Raw genomic sequence first — 21,304 nt, 5'->3', positions numbered from 1 at the left:
GCTGAGGGTGACCTCCCCACCCGTGGGGGGTGGCCACGGGGAGAGCAGCAGGTGCCTGTGGAGCTAGGCAGATCTCCTCTTGGCGTCTGTAAGTCCCATGGATGAAGACCCCAGAAACATGAAACTGAAATGTCCAGTAGTCACCAGTGGCTTGGTTTAAATCAGAGAAACCAAAGGAACGTGACCATTCTTGGCATCCTCAGTGCGACAGAGCAAGCACTTCACACCACTTGACGCAGTTGCATTGTATCCCTTGCAACAGCCCTGAGAGCGAAAAAACAACCACATGTTGTTCGCACATTCAGATGGGCTAACTCCCCTGAGGGAACACAGGAAGTGGAATAGTAAATACATGCCCAAGTGCACGGAATCAGCCAGGCTGGGCTCCTTGGCTCACCATGCAACAGCCATATGGTCTGGAGCAACTTAGAGTTCCGAAGCCTCTGTTTCCTTATCTCATAAAATAAGTGTAAAAGCAATACCTATTAGAAGTGTTACAGGCTGAAATTATTTAACATATGAAAAGTGTTTGGCACAGTGCCTCTCTCCTAATGAGAACTCTGTAGATAGTAGCCATGACAATTTTTTTATAGGTCCAAATCATCAGATGTCAAAGCCCAGGCAGCCTTTATTTGAGGCTGGTGTAAAGGTCTTAGCTCATCACCATCATCCTCGTGATTGCATTTGGACTTTCAGAAAGGCTCACTCACCCTCATTGGGATGGGGAAATATTCTGGAAATGGTCCAATATGATTGCCACTGTCCACATGCAACTGTTGAACATTCAGGACGGCTAGAATTAAGAGGTACCATGAGAGTAGAATACACACTGGGTCTCAACATTTTAGGATGAAAAACAGAATATATAATGTCTCATTAGAACTTTATAGATTTTTTGAAATGATAATGTTTTTGCTTTATTGGGTTAAATGATATATAACATTAAAATTAATTTCACCTGTTTCTCCTTACTTTTTTAATATGGGTACTAGAAAGTTTAAAACTCTGCTGGGTGAGGTGGTGCACACCTATAATCCTAGTTATCAGGAGGGTGAGACAGGAGAATTTCAGGTTTACCGCCAGCCTCAGCAACTTAGTGAAGCTTTCAGAAACTTAGCAAGGACCTTTTTAAAAATAAAACGGGGCTGCAGGTGTAGCTCAGAGGTAGAATGCCCCTGGATTTAATCCCCTGTGCCATGAAGAAAAATAAAAAATAGAATTGTTGAAGTGGCTGGCATTAACTTTCTACTGTACAGCATTGGCCCAAAACCTAGAGCACTGGCTGACAGAGTCGGCTCTTAAGAAACAGGTGTTCGTAAATGAATGAGCAAATGGCTTCCATAGTTCTCAGGCCCTTGTCTTCTTGCTCTACCCACGTGCCCTCTCGGCGGCCCCCTTCCCTGACAATGCATGATTACCACAGAAGCTCAGGTGTCATTCATCATTAGCCAACTCAGCCCCACACTCCACATGACAGAGGATGGAGACCCAGAGAGATGGAGGGCTTTGAGAAGAACACACTCTATAAATGGCAGAGCAGTGAGTGGAACCAGAATGTCTTTCCCCAAAACTAGGCACTTATATCCTACCTTTTTCACCAGAGAAGCCCTGGGTGTTTATAAATACACCTTTATATAGGCAGGTGGAAATTCCTGGGGTGAGGCAGAATAAGTGGTCACATAGGTACCAATTGGCAAAATGAGCTCTCAGGAGATCAGCCCATTCTTCCCTTCAAAACCTTGATCCCCAAATTAAGGTCAAGCTGAACCCCAACCACCCATCCCTGTAGGAAGCACTGGGTTTGCATTCCTTTAAGACAGAAATCAGCAGTGCTCTCATTTAGGGCATTCTGTCATTTCTTTAAGTAAAAGGGCCTTGGGGTGCCCTTGTAATAGTGATAATAGTATTGAAAAAGCCAGAAGAGTTGGCAGTAGATCTTTGGAAGTCTCTGAAATTGTTAATATTATTGATCTAGAGAGGCTGCCAGTTGGCACTTGCAGTTGTGTTCTTTCCTCTTTGCCCCACTAACTCATACACACCCCACCATCACCACCACCATCACCACCACCATCACCACCACCACCACCACCAACACCATCACCATCACCACCACCACCATCACCATCACCACCACCACCATCACCACCATCACCACCATCACCACCACCACCACCATCACCACCACCACCACCACCACCATCACCATCACCACCACCACCATCACCACCACCACCACCACCACCATCACCACCATCACCACCACCATCACCATCACCACCACCACCATCACCACCACCATCACCACCACCACCACCATCACCATCACCATCACCACCACCACCAGCACCATCACCACCACCACCACCACCAGCACCATCACCACCACCACCACCACCACCATCACCACCACCATCACCACCATCACCACCACCACCATCACCATCACCACCACCACCATCACCACCACCATCACCACCACCACCACCACTACCACCACCATCACCACCACCACCACCACCATCACCACCACCACCATCACCATCACCACCACCATCACCACCACCACCATCACCACCACCACCATCACCATCACCACCACCATCACCACCACCACCACCACCGCCACCACCACCAGCACCATCACCACCATCACCACCACCACCACCACCATCACCATCACCACCACCACCACCACCATCACCACCACCACCACCACCAGCACCACCACCACCATCACCACCACTACCATCACCATCACCACCATCACCACCACCACCACCACCACCATCACCATCACCACCACCACCATCACCACCACCACTACCATCACCATCACCACCACCATCACCACCACCACCACCACCACCACCACCATCACCACCACCACCACCACCACCACCATCACCATCACCACCACCACCAGCACCACCACCACCATCACCACCACCACCATCACCATCACCACCATCACCACCACCACCATCACCACCACCATCACCACCACCACCATCACCACCACCACCATCACCATCACCACCACCATCACCACCACCACCACCACCGCCACCACCACCAGCACCATCACCACCATCACCACCACCACCACCACCATCACCATCACCACCACCACCATCACCATCACCACCACCACCACCACCACCACCACCATCACCACCACCACCACCACCAGCACCACCACCACCATCACCACCACCACCATCACCATCACCACCATCACCACCACCACCACCACCACCATCACCATCACCACCACCACCATCACCACCACCACCACCATCACCATCACCACCACCATCACCACCACCACCACCATCACCACCACCACCATCACCACCACCACCACCACCATCACCATCACCACCACCACCAGCACCACCACCACCATCACCACCACCACCATCACCATCACCACCATCACCACCACCACCATCACCACCACCATCACCACCACCACCACCATCACCATGCAAGTGCAGAGTCAGAGCCTAGGGAACCACATGCTAGTCAGTAAAAGATTTTGGGACAATACTCTTAGAGTCAATTAAATCCAAATGTGTGGCAGTTGCATAATGTCATAAGTGCAAGCAGGGAGGGGGATGAGAGAGGGTGGAGACAAATAGGAAGGATGAGGGTACACAGGAGGGGTGAAGACAGAGGAGAACTATGGAGCAGGATTGTCTTCCCCGGTGTGGAGCACTTTCTGGACATAAGCACTTTATAGATCACACTTACTGTGTCCGAACCCTGACCAAGCGGGTGGGTGACAGAACCTGCCCTTCCTGCTCAGTGCCGGCCTGAGGCTCACAGCGTCCCTAGAATGGAAGAAGCCAGTCACGGCCCCTGACATTGCTCAGTAGCACAATGACAGGCTGTCTCCAGAGGCTTGGGGACCTGGAAGGAAGGAGAGGCTTCATTCTCACTCTAGAGGCTCCAAGAGTCTGGAGAAGACGCTAGAACAGAAACACCTCATGTTTGAGGAAATTTTGACCAGAACAAACTACACGGGGCTATAGAGTAACAGAGAATGCTAAAAGCAAAGGTTTTAACAGAAAGTAGAACTGAATTTTTAAAGGTGGATGGAGATGGTGTTTGATTAGGAAGGAAAGACGGAGCTTTCACTGGGGTAGGTGCCTGAGGCTGATTGCCCTTGCCGGCGACCAAAGGGGTACAAGCATCACATCAGATCACCTCAGTGGCAAACATCCGTGAAGTTGCTCTTTGGACTTAGTCCTCACGCACGATGGTAACAAAGTCTTGGAAGAAAGAGGCCCGTCTGAGGCAGAAATTCATCCTTTTGGCCATGGCTGCAGTTGATGGCCTTACCATCTTACTTACTCAACAGTGTTGTTCAATGAAACTGTGTTTACCGTTTGTCCTCAGGGCTCCCGCTGCGGTTTTCCCAGATCCAGGGGGCTAAGCTGTGGGAACTAGGTTTGTTTGGCTCCCTGAACACCTCCACCTGCTGAGAGCTCCAGTTGTCTCTCTGCCATCGTGATGAACGTGGTACAAAGCCCAAAAGTGGGACGAGTGGAAGAACGAAATAATGGGGATGAAACAACCTGTGAAAACCCAGCACACAAGGCTACATGAGCAATGAAAGTCAATGAGGCAGACACCATCTGGCCTTGGAAATGAATGGAGCTCAACAGGAGAGCCACAGCTCCTGGGAATTCGTGCTCCAGCTAGCCAGAGTGGCGCTCACGCCCGCCTGCCCCTGGCTGCTGCCCTCCTGCTTCTGCCCCGACATTCACGACAAGGCTGTGATGCCTGGGCTGCTCCCTGGTGGTCCCGCCACAACTCCCTGCAAATGCTCTGCAGTGAAAGCGAAATAAGAGCCCACAGGAAGGCTCAGCTCTTCACACTTGGTGGTGGAAGAGGGAGGAAGAATCAGGGAAGGCTTCCTGGAGAATGCAGCCTTCGGACCAGGCTCTGTGGGACCCATGGGATTGATACAGGAGGGGAAAGAGGAAGGGCTTTCTCTTCTGGCCAGAGCCTGGCAGGGGGATGATAAGGCCCACTGTGCTAACTTCTTTTTACATACATAAAAAAAAAAAAAAGTGGCTCACTTTTCCTTTCTTCTTCTATCATTTTAGCCAAAGAAGGCTTTATGTACTCGACGTTGATTTGCTCTGCCTGACTCCCTAGGTGTCCATCTGCCTTTGCTCTGTGTGCTCAGGGCCTTCTCACTGTCACTCTCCTTGACTGACCTTCCCGAGTCACATCTGGCAGGCTCTGAGGCCAGCCTGATGCCGGGGGGTGGGTCAGACCTTCAACTGGACAAACACAACCTGCGGTGACCATCTCCCGCTGCCAAGGCCCTGGGCAAGGACTGCCTGGCTTCTCTTATCAGAACCCAGCGGGTCCTGAGGGCTGGAGGCTGCAGGGGCACTGGGGTGGCACATGGCATCTCACACTTTGCCGGCCATCATCTGCTGTTGGAAGGAAAACCCTAGCTTAGGGAGAACTTGGAAAGTGGGAGAAGAGAAGAAGAAAGGAATGTAGATAACCAACAGCCTGCTGCCTGGACAATCCTGCCTCTGTGTTCACCAGCTTTACCTACAGCTTCTTTTGGGCACAAACAGAACTGGGATAGCAGGTGGCCAGTCTCAAAGATCCTGCAGCAGGTGTACTAAGTGCCTCTCATCCAGGTAAGCTCTTTCCTAAAGTTGGTGCTGGTAGCAAAAATTCTAGATCTCTGGTTGCTCCAGAGGCTGCTCTAGAAAACGTCTGGTCTGGAGACCCAAGGCCTTACTAAAGGTGAGGAGATAACGCCTGTAATCCAGTTTGAGATCCTTTGCCCCTGTTGCCATTAAATCAGCAAGTTAAGTCTCAAACTTTGCTTACTCCAGAACCACAGAAACTTGGAAGCCCCTCCTCCAGGTGGGTTCTCAGGAGAGCTAGCCCATCTCCAAGTACAAGGTCTATTTTCTAAAAAGAGAGTAATGGTCGTTTTTTAATGGTTACTTGCTATTCCACTGTAGCCATGTACCATAATATAAAAATTACAAAAATATTACATGAATTAATTCTTATCATTAAATGCATCACCCCTATGTTGACCAACATTTAGGTTCTTTCCAAAGTATTTCATTATTACAGTGACACTGAATGCTTCCTTATTTCCCCTACGCTCCCAAACCTATTTTATACTTTTTTTTTTTGAAACAGGGTCTCTTAAACCAGCGCAGCTGGCTTCGAACCTGCGCAATCCTCCTGTCTCCATCCCCCAAGCACGGGGATTACAAGCATGCACCACCATGCCCGGCCCTAAGACAGTTTCAAAGGAAGGGAATTCTTGGGCTACAGGAATGTGCATTTTATTTTTAATGGAACTCTACTACCAAATGGTCCTCAAAAATAGCACATGGATTTATCCTCCTACCCTCAGTGGGGGGAAGATGCCCTGGCTGGCCTACCCACTACCCAATCCCACCTCTATTTCCTTTGATGCCTCCCCAGCAAGAGTCAAACAGGGTAAACAATCACTTTCCCAGGGTCTCCAGCACTGAGGTGGCTATGTGGCACATGTCTGGCTAAATAATACACATAGAAGCACGTAGGAGCTGGGACATGGTTGTGAGACAACGATAGCAGCCCACTTGAGCCTGGGGTTGCTGTCACAGGTGACAGATCAACATGCTATGAATGTCAGAGCAAAGAGACAGAGAGTGCCAGGATTGCTGGTGACATAGCTGAATAGCTAGATGGATGTCAGCAGACACCGGCTCTGGAGGGCTTGTTATAAGAGAAAAATAAACCTTTAATGGTTTAAGCACCTCCTACTTGGATATTTGTTACTTGTTGCTGAATGACACTTAAATGAAAGAATGTTGATTCCAGGTACCCATTTTTCTCTGATTTAATCGTGCTTTTTATATGCTATGGTAATGATACAATAAAAAAAGATAATTACAATAATTTATTCACTGCCTACTTTATATATATTATCTCTGATATTGCAAAGACTTTAGGAGGGAACTTGATTGTCTTTATTTTAAAGAGAGGAAACCATGGGAGGCTGAGACAGGAGGATCAGAGGCTCCAGGCTAGTGCACAGTAGCTTAGTGAGACAGTGTCAAAACAAGATAGAGTGGGGGTGAAGGTCAGAGGGAGAATACCCCTGGGCTCAATACCCAGTCTCTCTGTTGTCTATCTCTCTCTCTCTCTCTCTCTCTCTCTCTCTCTCTCTCTCTCTCTCTCTCTCTCTCTCTCACACACACACACACACACACACACACACACACACAGAACCAGAGACCAAGAATGCTATTTCTTGCCCACATTCACAAAAGATTTTATCCTAATTCTGGTCACTTCCATTGGTTCGTTCCTATTCCTAAAATCAGGAACTCATAATGGGTGACTTAACCTAATAGGAATAATACTGGTAATTAACCTGTGGCATTTTGAGATATAAGACATCGAAATTTTTTTAATGTTGGAATTTTCTTCAAATATGGAATCGTTGTGCATATTGTCCTGCAGGTGATATTTTTCAATAAACAATGAGTCGGGGCCCATGTGCGGGGCTGTGCCATGGTCAATACCACGGAGATAATGGGTAACCCTTTGGCCTTGGCGAGTGGGTCGAGGTCTCTCTCCCAGCTTTGCTCTTACATTCTGCTCTGGATCCTGGAACCCTGGCTTCTGTCCAGTGGCCTCACTGCTGGATCCCGTCCTCAGGTCAGAGTCTGGTCACAGTTGGGTTTGCTTTCACTATCTCACCTGATGTGCTGTGAAGACAGTTCCTAGAAGACATGGTTTAAAAGTGCACGGGTATCATATTGTCTCCCTCTTTAGCCATTCGATGACTTGGGGCAGACTCACAAATAGAATGAAGGAGGTTAACAGCTGTAAAGGCTGACACTGCAAACTTGAGGGGGAGGGAGGAGACTCCTTACAGGTTCCTAGGCCTCTCAACCAACATGCCAGGGGCTTAACTCAAAGCTTGTGGTGGGGATATTTGGAAACTTCTGTATTCACAATGAACTTTTTGTTTTTTACTGCAAGTGACATAAATCCAGTTCAGGATAATGTAAGCAAAATGGTATTTATAGGTGAGGGTCCTGGGAAAGCTGGTGGAGGAATTCGCTCAGTCATGTGTGGGTCCAGGAGAAGCAGGACCGTGCGTGGGGCCTCTCTCTTTCTCTTTGCTCTGTGTGTGTCTACTTAACATTATTTTTAAGACAGATGCTTACTCCCATGAAAGAAGATGGGGCCTTTCGCTTTACCAGACTCTCAGTCATCCTTGTGGGAGGAAACAGTGTCTCCCTTTAGCCCTGATGGATAAGTACTAAGGAGGACTCAGACTGGCTTCAATCACATACCCATTTCTGGGACAATCCCTGTGGACAGGGAAATAAGATCCTTTAATTATCCAAACCTGGATCACAGTCCCACTTCTATGCCTATACTGATTGTCAGGGTTCACCCCTACCATAACCATACAGTACTGGTTTCCCATGTGCTGGGAAAGAGTTTCTGTGTGCTAAAACAACAGGTGTCCCTGAAATGTTCTGAGGAGTGATGGATGATATGAGGTAAGGCCTCAGCCTTGAGTCTTTTGACGAGCACTTAAAATAATGTCACCATGATTCACTGGGTAGGTGCGGACTCAGCGTGTTCAGGGCAGTGGAAGCTCCAGAATTATATACCTTTTCTTGGAAGAGATATAGTGTTCTCGGTTAGAGGGTGTGGAAGATTCCCCCTCAACAAGTTACCCCTGGAAGTGGCCACTGGCTGGTGCAGAAGTGATAACACTCGTCCAACCTCCACAATATGACTGCTCAAGCCAGGGCCATTGCAGAGTCCTGAGGGACTTCTGCCTTTCTACGCCCATTGCCTGGGTGTCTTGCCTTCCTAATGAACATCAAAGCGCTGCTCAGTCAATGGGCATTGACTCAGGGTGCTTTTTAGGGGACGCATTTGGCATCCACCCTCTGTGTTTATGTTTTTGTATCTGTTTATCTGTCATAATTTGCACATACACGACTCTGATCCTCTGGCTAAAAGATTGCAACACGACTCTGCCACGTGGATTATTGCAATCCATCCCACCCCCTGTAGATACTCTTCTTGCTTAGGCATTATCTTCACTTAAAAATTCAAATTTCCCAGGGGAGGAATTCTGTTAGCTTATTTATGGGCAATAAGACTAAGCTTGACAAGCTCATTGTGAGAAATTTTTTTTTTTTTTTTTTGGCGGTACTGGGAATTTAACTCAGGGGCATTCTACCTCTGAGCTACACCCCAGCCCTATTTTTTTTTTTTATTCTTTATTTAGAAACAGGGTCTCACTAGGTAGCCGAGGCTGTCCGCAACCCATGATCCTCCTGTCTCAGCTTCCTGAATGCTGGGATTATAAGCGTGTGCCACCACACCTGGCTCAGAAAGTTTTGATAGGAAATGTTGAGCTTCTCACTAGAATGTAATAATGAGGCAAAGGGATCCTGGAAGGTGATTCTATCTCAGTTATATATGAGATATACACCTGGCAAGAAACTTCTACATGGCAGTTTTTCACCACAGGTTTTTATAAAAATAAATTTCTAATTCCTCCGAGTTTTTAGTAAAATTGTTTAACATAACCAAAAGTTATGTTAAACATATTTGGGGTGGGAAGGAGAATCAAGGTGCAGGAATCATATCCAACATTTGAACTCAAAATAGGGTCCAAATGAAAGGAATTTCTGTAAGATAGAGAATAGACATCTGAGTTCAGCAGATTCTGGATATTGAAGTAGGAGGCAAATGGGGACATTTTTAGGGTCTGAATGATCAGAAACCCTGGTGAAGGTATCAAGCTTCCCATGGGATGAGGTATGGAGAAGTTGCAGCTGACCGTAGCTGACCTTGAAGGGCATGTGACACAGGTGGATCTGGGTTCCATCCAGTGGGTGTAGAATTCATTCATTTCCTTTCATTTCCTCTTCAATGAGGACCTCCCAAATGCCTTTCCACTTCTCTGAGAGGCAGTGGGGCGTAGTGGTTAGAAGCCCAATGTCGGCACTAGACTGCTGAGGTGTGTATTGTAGCCCTGCCGGGCACACTTGCATGGAATTGGGCATCATGCTGAATGTCTCAACACCTCACTTCCCTCACCTGGGAAATGGAAATAACGGCACTTTCCAACTTGTGCAGTTGATTTTGAGAATTAATTTAGTTAAGATGCAGTCAAAGGTTTGAGACAAAACTTTGCAGATGGGAAGTGTGTTTAGCTTTTACTGTCACCCCACAGTGGTTGGGGAAAGGACAGTATTATGAGATGCATGTCCTGAGCATCCTACTTTCTGCATTGTTGGATCAATGCACTAACAGATTGTCCCGTGTCAGAGGGGGCCTTTCGGGAGTGTGGTCCCCTACAGCTGCTCCGAGCTATGGTGCTGACAAGCCAGATGCCATGCTTTCCTTGCTAGTTGGCCTTAGATGGACAGCAGAGACCTGGGCTGTGACCAGCGGCAAGGTCAGAGATTGCTCTGTGTTTAGGACTTTCCCCTCTCAAAAATTAAGGGGACACAGGCACAGAGAAAGTCTCCTTCTCTTTTCATCTATAACCTAAAATTCTTCTTAGTCACAGCGTTTCCTCTTAATCTAAACAGCCAATGGGCTCTTGGGTTAGACCAAGTTTGATGGTGAGGTGTCTTGATATGTGGTTACGGGCAACACATTTAGAGAGGAAGGACTCATCCTAAAGATCAGAGGTTGGGAGCCAGAGACTCTGGAGTTCTGTAGGTCTGGGTACAGGGGTGTGGACAGGGAGAGGAAGTGCTGGACTCTTGCTATAGTTAGGACATGTGGGAGGTGGGAGAGGCAGTATGACTCAGGGCCTGTGGTGGGACAAATGAGTGCCTGGCTAACAGCTGGCCACCAAGACAGCCCTGGCTTTGAGCTGGGGTGAGACAAGCCATAGATACTCACCACTGGGAGCACCCTGGAATTTTGGTAGGTACTTGGGGTACACAGCACCCCAAGTACTTCCCAAATTCCAATACGCCATTCTACTAGAAAGGGTAGAAAAGGACGTGTGGGGGAAAGATTTTAGGACTAAAACATTGAATTGGGTGCCTTACACATAATAAAAACTTAACTTGTTACTAGAACTAGTATCTGGCCCCAGGCATGGTACCTGTAAGCTCCATTCCCCAAGGAGCAAGGAGTTTATCATCCTATTGAATGGAGAAAGAAGTCAATACTTGACCTTTCTTTTCTACTCTGATTGCCCTTTTCAACAAGTGTGTAAATTGAGAGAAGAGGAAGGATGCTTCCTGGATGATGACGGTACATACTCCTGTAGTCTTCCAGGAGACTCTTATTCATTTTAAACTATTTATTGAGCCCAAATGTGTGCAGGTGCTACTGTAAGGCCTGATTATACAGCAGCTAACAAGACAGATCACACGCCCTTTCTCTTCTGGAGTGTGCAGGATCAAGATCTCACAATCTCCAGCCTTCTTTGAGAACCTTTCATTACTTTCCTCGTCTCCAGGAAAATGTGTTCATAGTGATGGCCCTGAACCACCACAAGATTGTCAGGTATTCTGTGACCACAGAAAATAGCACGGTGGTCACAAATAGTTCTGATGATATGCAGATTTTATTTCATCTCAATGCTTTTTTGAAAATAAATAATCCCTGAATTATAACCATGGTGTCATAAGTATTTCCTTACACTGAGTGGCTTGTGGTTGGTTTCCATTTGTTTTGTGCATTGTATGACTTCTGGTCTCTCACTGATTGGGATGTCTTTTCTGACCCTCAAAATTATGTTTCACTGGGAGGAAGCTTCCTAAGGGTGTGCAACTCCTGCTGCTGATGTTACCTGACCACCTATGGGCCTGGAGGTAAAGGGAGGGAAGGTCTCTCCTGGTCCATGCGACCTTTCCACGCCTCTCCTGGGGCCATGACTTGAGTGCTGTTCTCTGATACTCAGAGGAAAGCTGTGGGGAACATGTTCTACACCCCTCCCTTCTAGTCTTTTCACTTCTGTGGAATGACCTGGGGTGGAGCTCCCAAAACTTCTCCCACCATCCATGTCCTGGCTCCTAGGCTTCTTGGTCAGTATCCTAGGGAGTATTAGTTTTTTTTTTCCATCTACTAGGAAACCAAGAAGAGGCCTGGAGTGCCAGTGCTTCTGCAGGTTCATTCACACATGTGCACACACTCACATGCACACACTCGGGCTCACATACATGAACCGTGTATACACGTGCGCTCATGCTGATGGACCCTACCTGCCTCCCCTGCCCTGTCTATACCCTCAAAGGGCAAATGAAAACACTTTCGGGTTCTTGCTAAGGAGGAGACTCTATAGGGCTGAAGGAAATAGCACAGGAAGAGAGGGCAGATTACATCACAGAGGAAAGAGGGAGGAAGAACTCGAGGATGGAAAGGGACACTAGTGGTAGGGAAAGAAATTTTATTTTCAAGCTTTTAAGAGAATATTACAAACAACAGAGAGTTTTAAAAAACCCTAAAAACTAGTTTAAAAAAGTATTTGACAGTGTCCCTTTAATACCCAAGGATGACGCGGCCATTGCAAAATGACAAGAAACTCTGCAGGTAACCATCCAGCGGACTTCCCCAACAGGTCCCAGGAACCGCAGGTGGGCTCCAAAGACAGTGCTCCCTTCCAAGAACCCTGGCCCGCCTGGCTGTAACTGGAAGGACCAGGGAGAACACAGCACTGAGCATTCACCAAACCACCTCTTCAGGAAGATCCAAAGCAGCAGAGAACGCTTAGACCAGCCTCTGCTCCGCTCCTCGGGGCACCTGGACCAACTTCCTTCTGCGCCACAGCCGCTCTCCTTGGGAGACCCTCTGCGCATGCCCAGGACAGGTGTGGCACCAAGCCTGTCTTGGCGGTAGGTGGGGCTGGTAGTTAGGAGAGTTACTTCAGGATCTACAGCTTTGAAAGCTGAATCCACAGAAGCAGAAATGTGCTTGAGATACCCACGGGAAATCTTTCCTATAGTGGTGGTATTGGTGGTGGTGGTGGGGTGTGTGTGTGTGTGTGTGTGTGTGATGTAAACATCTCGGAGCCAGATCACCATAAAATAGAATAACAAGGGTACAGAAAGACACCCATCTCCAAACCAAAGCCCTCTTTGAGCCCATCTGAAATTGGGGGTTCCAGCTGGGAGGTTCTTCTGGGAGGAGACACGCCCCACCCTCTGGCCACTCACACCCACCTCTCCCTCCCTACACCACCCGCCTGGGTCCCCAAAGCCTGTGCCTCCCTACCAGCCTACATGGGTCCTGCCCCCTCCCCCGACTGCCTGGGAACACAGCCCAGGGACAAACGAAAACAAACTCCAGGTTGGCACAGAGCAGGCCGCAAACCTTGGCCTTTTCTCTCTACCGCGGAGGGACACGCAGGCACCGCCACCAGCCACACAGGCCCTGCTTTGCGGCCCCCTCTTCTCCGGGGTGTCTGGCCCAGGCGTGCATCCGAGGCTGGTTCTGGTGGGTTAGTTAGGTTCCCTCCATGTTGCCTTCTTGCTGAGCTTGGGTTGGCCTTGCACTGTTGCCTTTGGAGAAGGGCAGCGAGTGGTGGGATAGCACAGCCCTCCCAGCTCCGCGGAGGCCCACCACTCTGCTCACCTCTGCTCTGCCGGGTGCCCTCTGCCTCCCACACCAGCTCCCCGACCCCTCCCGCCGGCCGCATCCGCGTGGTCTGGGCCTCCCCTTCCTCCTCTGGGTCACACCGTGGTCACTCTCATGACGAGCTCTCGACTGCCCCCTTGGGGACTCCGCGATTCGTGCGGTCTCAAGCGGCTCAGGATGTGCAGGATGGTGTAAGCACAGTGGTGATGGGACTCGGGGCCTGCGGGGTGGCTGGCTGCCCGGGCAGGGCCCTCCTCCGGGGCAGGGCTGCTGGCCACTGCTGCTGCCTCCGAGGAGGGAATGTCAGCCTGGGCGGAGGACGAGGTCCGGAGGTTGGTCCTGCCTCCTGACTTTTGCTCCTCCAGGTCTTTTGCCTTGTCATAGTTCAGCACTTTCCACTGCTGGTTGACAGCCTGCCACCGTTTAAAGATGCGGTACACGGAGGGTCCCTCATGGATGATGAGACCTGAAGCAGTGGGAGGAGAAGAACAAGGGTCACGGCCAGGAGAGAACCACCCTCCCTCATTATACACGCTTTCACGCACGCACGCACGCGCACGCGCTAACCCTGAAGCAAGCTGGGCTTCACTGGTTTGAGCTGTGTTCTCCCAGCTTTGGACCACAGTTTCCCTCCCTAGAGTGCTACATTGCAGGGAGAAGCTGGAGGAGCCACCACTCCAAACTCATGAAGTCATTGTTCATCTACATGCAAAGCCTTTGCCTCCCTCTTCTCCATCTGCCCCCTTTGAGCTTCATGGAATCCAAGTCCTTTCACTGAAGCATAACATAAATATCTTTTCTTCCCTGTATTACCTATCCATGGCACCCAGTATTTGGCAGATGAGTGAATAGTGTGCTTTTAAAAGCATCATCAAAGAAACCCCATAGTCATTCCATACCTGCTGAATGATGTCTGAAGTCCCATCAGTTACCTCTTTGCACAAATAGCCCAGAACCACTGAAATACAAATACCCGGGGAGAGGTAATGTTGATGCAGTTGTATTGGCCACAGAGAGCGGTAGAGTGGGAACAAGCCACACCAGGAACAAGGCAAGTAAGTGTGACTCGCGTGCCTACTGTGCGCCAAGCCCTGGGATACTGCAGTGCTCAAAAGGGGCAGAGACTTACCCTCAGAGAGCTTATATTCAAGTGGAGAGACACACCGCAGACATGTAGAAAACCAGGCAGACCATTTCAAGTGCTAACAAAAGCTACCAGGGAGATAAAGTAGGGTGAAATAGCCACTGAGTGCTGAGACTGAGGGTTCTGCTTTAGCAGGGGTGATGGGAAAGGCCTTTGGAGGAGGCGAAGTTAAGCTGAGACCTAAATGATAAGAAGGAAGGATCCATGCAAAGATCTGGGTGGGAGGCAAGCACTTTACTGGCAGGAAATGCAAGTGAAAGAGCCAGGAGGTAGGAATGGAACGAATAGATGAAGAGGTGAACAGGGCGGGAATGAAGGTCCGCATGCCCAGCACAGTGAGTGTGTGGGGGCGTGGTGGGGGGAGCCACAGTGGGCAGAGCCCCATCTGTCATCAGGTCTTGGAGGCCACGGTCAGGAATTTGTATTTTATCCTGCGTGTAACAGAAAGCCATTAAAAGACTTAATAGGGTGAATGATGTGATCTGATTTGTTCTTCAGGCGCTGGTAGGGACAAGAGTAGGAGGGGAAGCTACACAGGAAGTGATGTAGTGATTCAAGTTGGAAACGATGGGAACCCAGGTTAGCGTTAGCAGTGGAGATGTCATTAGTGACAGGATGTATCTTGGGGGTAGTGCTGACAGACCTCCTGACAGGTGAGGTGTGAGCAAAGAGAAATATCTGGATAACTCTGAAGCTTTCGGCCTCGGCAGCTAGATAAGGAGGGCTGCTGTCTATTGAGATGACACCAGTATCACTGGGTGGATTTGTGGTGTATGAGTTTCCTATGGCTGCTGTAACAAATAACCACACATTTAGTGGCCTAAAACCACATAAATATATTATCTCACAGTTCTGGAGATCAGATGTCAAGTCAGTCTCCTTGGGCCAACATGAAAGCGTCATCAAGGGTGGGTCTTCCTGGAGGCATTCGGGGATATCTGTTTTCCTTGCCTTCTTCAGCTTCTAGAAGTTCCCAGCATTTCCCTCCCCTTCGCACATTACTCCAACTTCTTTCTTCTGTTATTATTCTTCTGTCATCAGACCTTTACTTCCCTTTTACCCGAACACTTGTGGTCGCGCAGAGGGCCACCTGAATAATGCAGGATCAGCTCTCCACCGCAAGGTACTTAAACTAATCACATCTTTTTCCTATCTAAAGAAACATCAAAAGGTTCAAGAATTGGGATGTAGCTGGGCGTGGTGGTGCACGCTTGTAATCCCAGCATTCAGGAGGCTGAGACCAGAGGATCACGGTTCGCGGACAGCCTCAGCTATTTAGTGAGGCCTTCCGTAACTTAGTGAGGCCCTGTTTCAAAATAAAGAATAAAAAACAGGGCATGGGGGGGGGTAGCTCGGAGGTCGAATGCCCCCTGGGTTCCATCCCCAGACCCACACACACACACACACACAAAAAAAAGAATTGGGACGTGAATGTTTTGGGGGATAATCATTCAGTCATCCACAGTGATTAGTTATATTTTGGTCATGATAAATTTGATATGTCTGATAGAAATCTAACCGGAAGGCTAGGTGGGCATGTAGACAGAGTCTAAAACTTAAGGATTTGGTCTAACTTGGAAATAGAAGTCTTGGGTGTAGAGGGTGAATGTATCACCTTCAAATCTCAGACGTTGCCACTGAGATAGAATGAAGAAGTGGGGCCTTTAAGAAGTGATTAGTCTGTGAGGGCTCCTCCATGTATGTGATTTTGTGCCTTTATTCAGGGGCTCAACAGAGAGTTGGTTCTCTTTTGCCCTTCTAATGTTTGCCTTGTGAAGGTGTAGGAAGAAATCCCTCAGCTGGGCATGGTGGCGAACGCTTGTAATCCTAGCATCTGGGAGGCTGAGACCAAAGGATTGAGGGTCAGAGACAGCATCAGCTACTCCGCGAGGGCCTTTGTAAACTCAGTGAGACCCTGTTTCAAAAATAAAGAGACTAAAAAAAAAATAGGGCTGGGGTGTAGCTCAGATGTACGATGCCCCTGGGTTTATTATTTGTAAATTGTCCAACCTTGGTTATTTCGTTATAACAATACAAACAGACTGCAACAGGTAGGAATTGAAGCCTTGGAAATAGCCGAGACGTCATGGGAATAGAAAAGGGCCAATGACAGAGCCCCAGACTTCTGATGGTTATGGATTTGGTGCAGGCTTTGGTGAAGGCTTTTATAGAGGTAGGACCAGAAAAGGGAGCTCTGAAGAATCCAGACTAGCAAGGGCAGAGACCCAGACATCTGGAGAAGGATATTTCCGGGAAGAATATGTTAATTTTAAATGGTGTTAAGATATCAACACAAGTAGACTGAGGAGCGGCCACCGGCTTGGTGGCCACAGGCAGAGCCAAGAGGGTAGAGGAGATGGGGAAGCAGGCAGTTCTGATCCAAGTGTACCTTCATCTCCATGGAGTCATCAGCTAAGGTGGAGGGAAAAGGGAGGATCTGCTGAGCATTTGTGAAGAGAGAAGGTGGGAAATAATGACCTCGGGAAGAGTGTATATGAGGGAGATGTGGTGGGATGATCTGATGATGCTGAGGGCCCGTTGACGTCCATGGCCATAAATCTTAAGTACATTTAGGTTTTGGCTGTGCAGCTTTCTCCATTCCTTTACCTGTTAACTTGGGTGTATGTGTGTAGTAAAAAGAAAGTTGGGATGAACTAATTTTGCAAACCGCTTTTTGGGTGGGGCAGGCAGACGCGACACACACGTTCGCGCTTTGGACCATGTAGTGTAGGCTGGAGAGGAAGGAACCGAGGATACAAAAACTATACAGGGTAATTGAAAATGGAGCGTGACAGTATACGGAGGTCTTTGTGAGGTTGGAAGATTACTGGAATCAATGAACTAGATTGAGGATGGTGGTCAGAGGGTTGGATGTTTAAATCTAGGTTTTGGAAGTGGTGTTGTTACGGGTTTAGGGGATGAGCTCTTGGTTAGGAGCTGAGGAAAAGATCTTTGGAGTAATAGAGAAACCAAGGAGTCACATAGATTATCTGTATCAGCCATCCTCAATGCTATGGACAACAAGCCCCCTTTTTGTTTTTTATTTTTTTATTTTTTTCGGTGGTACTGGGGTTCTTGGAAACACTTCTACCTCCGGGCTACACTCCCAGACCTATTTTTTAATACTATTTTATTTGGAAACAGGGTCTCTTTAAGCCAGCGAGGCTGGCTTTGAACCTGCTTGATCCTCCTGTCTCCGCCTCCCAAGCGCAGGGATTACAAGTGTGCACCACCATGCCCGGCATGCCCCCTTTTTATAACAAGTGTATTTTAAAATTCCCTCTCCTATCCTGAAATGAAATCCATAAGATGGTATAAGCTACTATGGTTTCTTAAAAAAGTAGAATGTCCTAATGGATATCACAAAGTAAAATAAAAGAGAAATCATCTGTCACAAAATAACATAAATTTCAATATAAATACTAGTAAACAACTATATTAGAAGACAAACAAACCCCGTGCATTTCAAAATGCCTTCAAATGCATTGGTACTTCTGACACATACAGACTCTGAGGACAGGGATGACAGGAGGGACCACACAGCCATCTATATCAGGGGATGTGAGGGCTGAGCCAGGAGTCAGTAGCCAATCACATCAAGAAGGAGAGCCGGGCATGGTGGTGTGTACCTATAGTCTCAGTATGTGTGAGGCTGAGACAGGAGGGTTGTAGGTCTGAGGCCAACCTCAGCATCTCAGGCAGGCCCTCAGAGAGACCCTGTTTCAAAGATAAAAAATAAGATAGGGCTGGAGCTGGAGCTCAGAGAACAATCCTGGTCTCAATCTCCAGTACCACAAGAAAAAAAAGGAAGGGGGGAAGGATAGAAAAGAAAGAGGACATGAACTTCAAGGGTCTGGGGCTTCTGCAGGATAAAGGAAGAGGAAGTGTGGGAATGGAGCAAGAAGTACAGGGTTGCCACCTACAGGTCTCATAGCACACTGGGCGTGGGAGAAAGAACAGCTATCCTTGGAGACAGCTGTGGGGGAAACGGTGTCCTCAGAAGCCTGCTATGTTTACATCAAAGGAAGAGGGGGAAATATACAGAAGAGATGGTTAATGTGGCAGAGGGCACCATGAAAAGGCTGGAAATGCCGGGCGTGGTGGCGCACGCTTGTAATCCCCGCGCTTGGGAGGCAGAGACAGGAGGATCGCGCAGGTTCGAAGCCAGCCGCGCGTTCTGGCTTAGGAGACCCTGTTTCCAAATATAAAATGTAAAAAGAGGTCTGGGAGTGTAGCCCGGAGGTAGAAGGGCTTCCAGGAACCCCAGTACCACCAAAAAAAAAAAAAAAAAAAAAAGAAAAGGCTGGAAATGGTGGTGCACACTTGTAATCCCAGTACTTGGGAGGCTGAGACAGAAGGATCGGGGTTCACAGCTACTAAGTGAGGCTCTCTGCAACTTAGTGAGACCTTGTTTCAAAATAAATAATAAAAATAGAACTGGGGATGAAGCTCAGAGGTAGAATGCCCTAGGATTTTAAGCCCAGTACCACAGAAAGAAAGAAAGAATGAAAGAAAGAAAGAAAGAAAGAAAGAAAGAAAGAAAGAAAGAAAGAAAGAAAGAAAAGAAAGGAAGGAAAGAAGGAAAGAAAGAAAACAAGAAAGGGTGATAATGCGTATGGTGGGTACCTTGGTGCTGAGAGAGACGACCAGGCATCGAGGCAGGCTGGGGCTCATCCTGCAGTGATGGGCAGTCCCAGGGAGGAGCCTGCTCACTGGAGCAGATGGCGATGAGTCACCCCACCTCCTCTATGTAAAGCAAAGGGTCCAGATGGGGACACCGCAAAGCTCTTGATGCTCCAACACACAAACACAAGAACACACAGAGACTCTAGGAGACAGGAGTAGACATCCACAGCCACTTCTCCAGTCTCCCTGCAGCTCTCACTTGGCTCAGCGAGCACTCAAGCGTTCATTAAGGAAGTCGGAGTCTCCGGCTCCTCGCCCTTTACTTGCCCTTTTGAGGATCTGATAAAAGGGAAGAATCATCTTTTTGGGAAACAAAGCAGAACAAAAAGCAGACATCCAGGCCATCCCTACAGCTTCAGAGGGTTCCCAAGCAGCCACTTGTGGCTCCTGGATCTGGCCTGACAGACTTGTTCTAGACCAGGAAACTTCCTCTCACCCTCTCCCAAGTGTACCACCATCTGTTACTTCTGTCCACCTCTTAAAGATGCACCTGTGCACCCTTGTCACCGACGCTGTCCATTTGTCCATGTATCCCACAAGCCTTGTTCAAACACTACTACATTATTTTCTCTAGACTATGGGCCTCTTGAGAACAGGGCCAGGTCTGGTTGAGTCTCCAGCAGCTATTGGTACATCCAGAGCAAAATAGACCTGGTGACGGTACAGGAGCCCGGGCTCAGGCAGAGAGAAGCAGGATCTCCCGAAACTCCAAACTAACTTCCTGTGAGAGCCACTAGACTCCACTTCTTAATTAGCTTCTCAATCTGACAAGCCCTGATTGGAAAGGGTGGCTTAAATTTTTGGTCTGAATGCTGCTTTTTTAAAATGATCTGTCTTGTATTCAGGAAGTAATTAAACCCTCTTAATGGATAGGTGGCTGAAGCGGAGGAAGGCACATCTATTTTTCTAGATAATGCATGTTTGGCAAAAGGTAAAGAAACACAAGCAGCCACCTCATTCACGTCCACTCCCCCCAGCTCTTGCTCTGCTCCCTACTCTAAAGATTACTTATTGATCTCTTGGATGACAGAGATTTACAAATGAGAAGGATGGGTAAGGATTATCTGATGGAGCAGGTGACACGGGAGAGGTTAAAATGGTGGAACGTAAGGAAGCGGGTGAAAAGCAGTAGTGCAGAGAAAGGCTGAATTTGGGCAAGATGGCAAGAAGGTGATTGGTGAAAGGGATAGAAATATTATAGAAGAAAATGGAAAATGAAGGTGTGAGGTAAAATCAGGAGCCCAGTAAGTGCCAGGCATAGTGGCACACGCCTGTGATCCCAGTCAGGAGGACCGCAGGTTCAAAGCCAGCCTCAGAAACTCTTTAGCAAGGCTCTCAGCAACTTAGTGAGACCCTGTTTCAAAATAAAAAATAAAGCCGGGCGTGGTGGTGCACGCGCTTGTAATCCCTGTGCTTGGGAGGTGGAGACAGGAGGATCGCGCAGGTTCGAAGCCAGCCGTGCTGGCTTAAGAGACACTGTTTCCAAATAAAAAAAATATAAAAATGGGTCTGGGAGTGTAGCCCAGAGGTAGAAGGGCTTCCAGGAACCCCAGTACTACCAAAAAATAAATAAATAAAAATAAAATAGTGCTGAGGGTGTAGCTCAGAGAAAGGAAGCCCCTGGTTCAATTCCCAATTCCAAAAAAGAAAATAATAATCAGTAAGTTTTGAGTGAATCTTTTCTTCTGTGTGTGTGTGTGTGTGTGTGTGTGTGTGTGTGTGTGTGTGTTTAATTTAACAACTATCTAATTACCACCCAACACTGGGCCACATTTGTGGAAAATCCAATTGGGGCAGAATCACAAACATCATCTTTCCAGTGTCTCTCCATCTTCTGGGGCCCTTCTTTCT

At 48.2% G+C, this 21,304-nt stretch overlaps 1 protein-coding gene across 1 annotated transcript in view; it reads right to left on the bottom strand.

Moving 5' to 3' along the window:
- Positions 1-13,718: 13,718 nt before the first annotated feature.
- MARCHF4 (membrane associated ring-CH-type finger 4) overlaps positions 13,719-21,304 on the bottom strand; it is a gene marked incomplete at its 3' end in the record, with an annotated part of 105,615 nt that continues 98,029 nt past the window's right edge. Inside the window, exon 4 of the mRNA XM_080719932.1 lies at positions 13,719-14,089. Coding sequence (XP_080576058.1) covers positions 13,719-14,089 — 371 coding nt within the window. The remainder of the gene's footprint in view (positions 14,090-21,304) is intronic.

This window comes from Muscardinus avellanarius (genome assembly GCF_963383645.1).
Source record: "Muscardinus avellanarius genome assembly, chromosome: 2".
Lineage (NCBI taxonomy): Eukaryota > Metazoa > Chordata > Mammalia > Rodentia > Gliridae > Muscardinus > Muscardinus avellanarius.
Note: the sequence above shows the minus strand (reverse complement) of the source record. Positions and strands in the feature narration are given on the sequence as shown.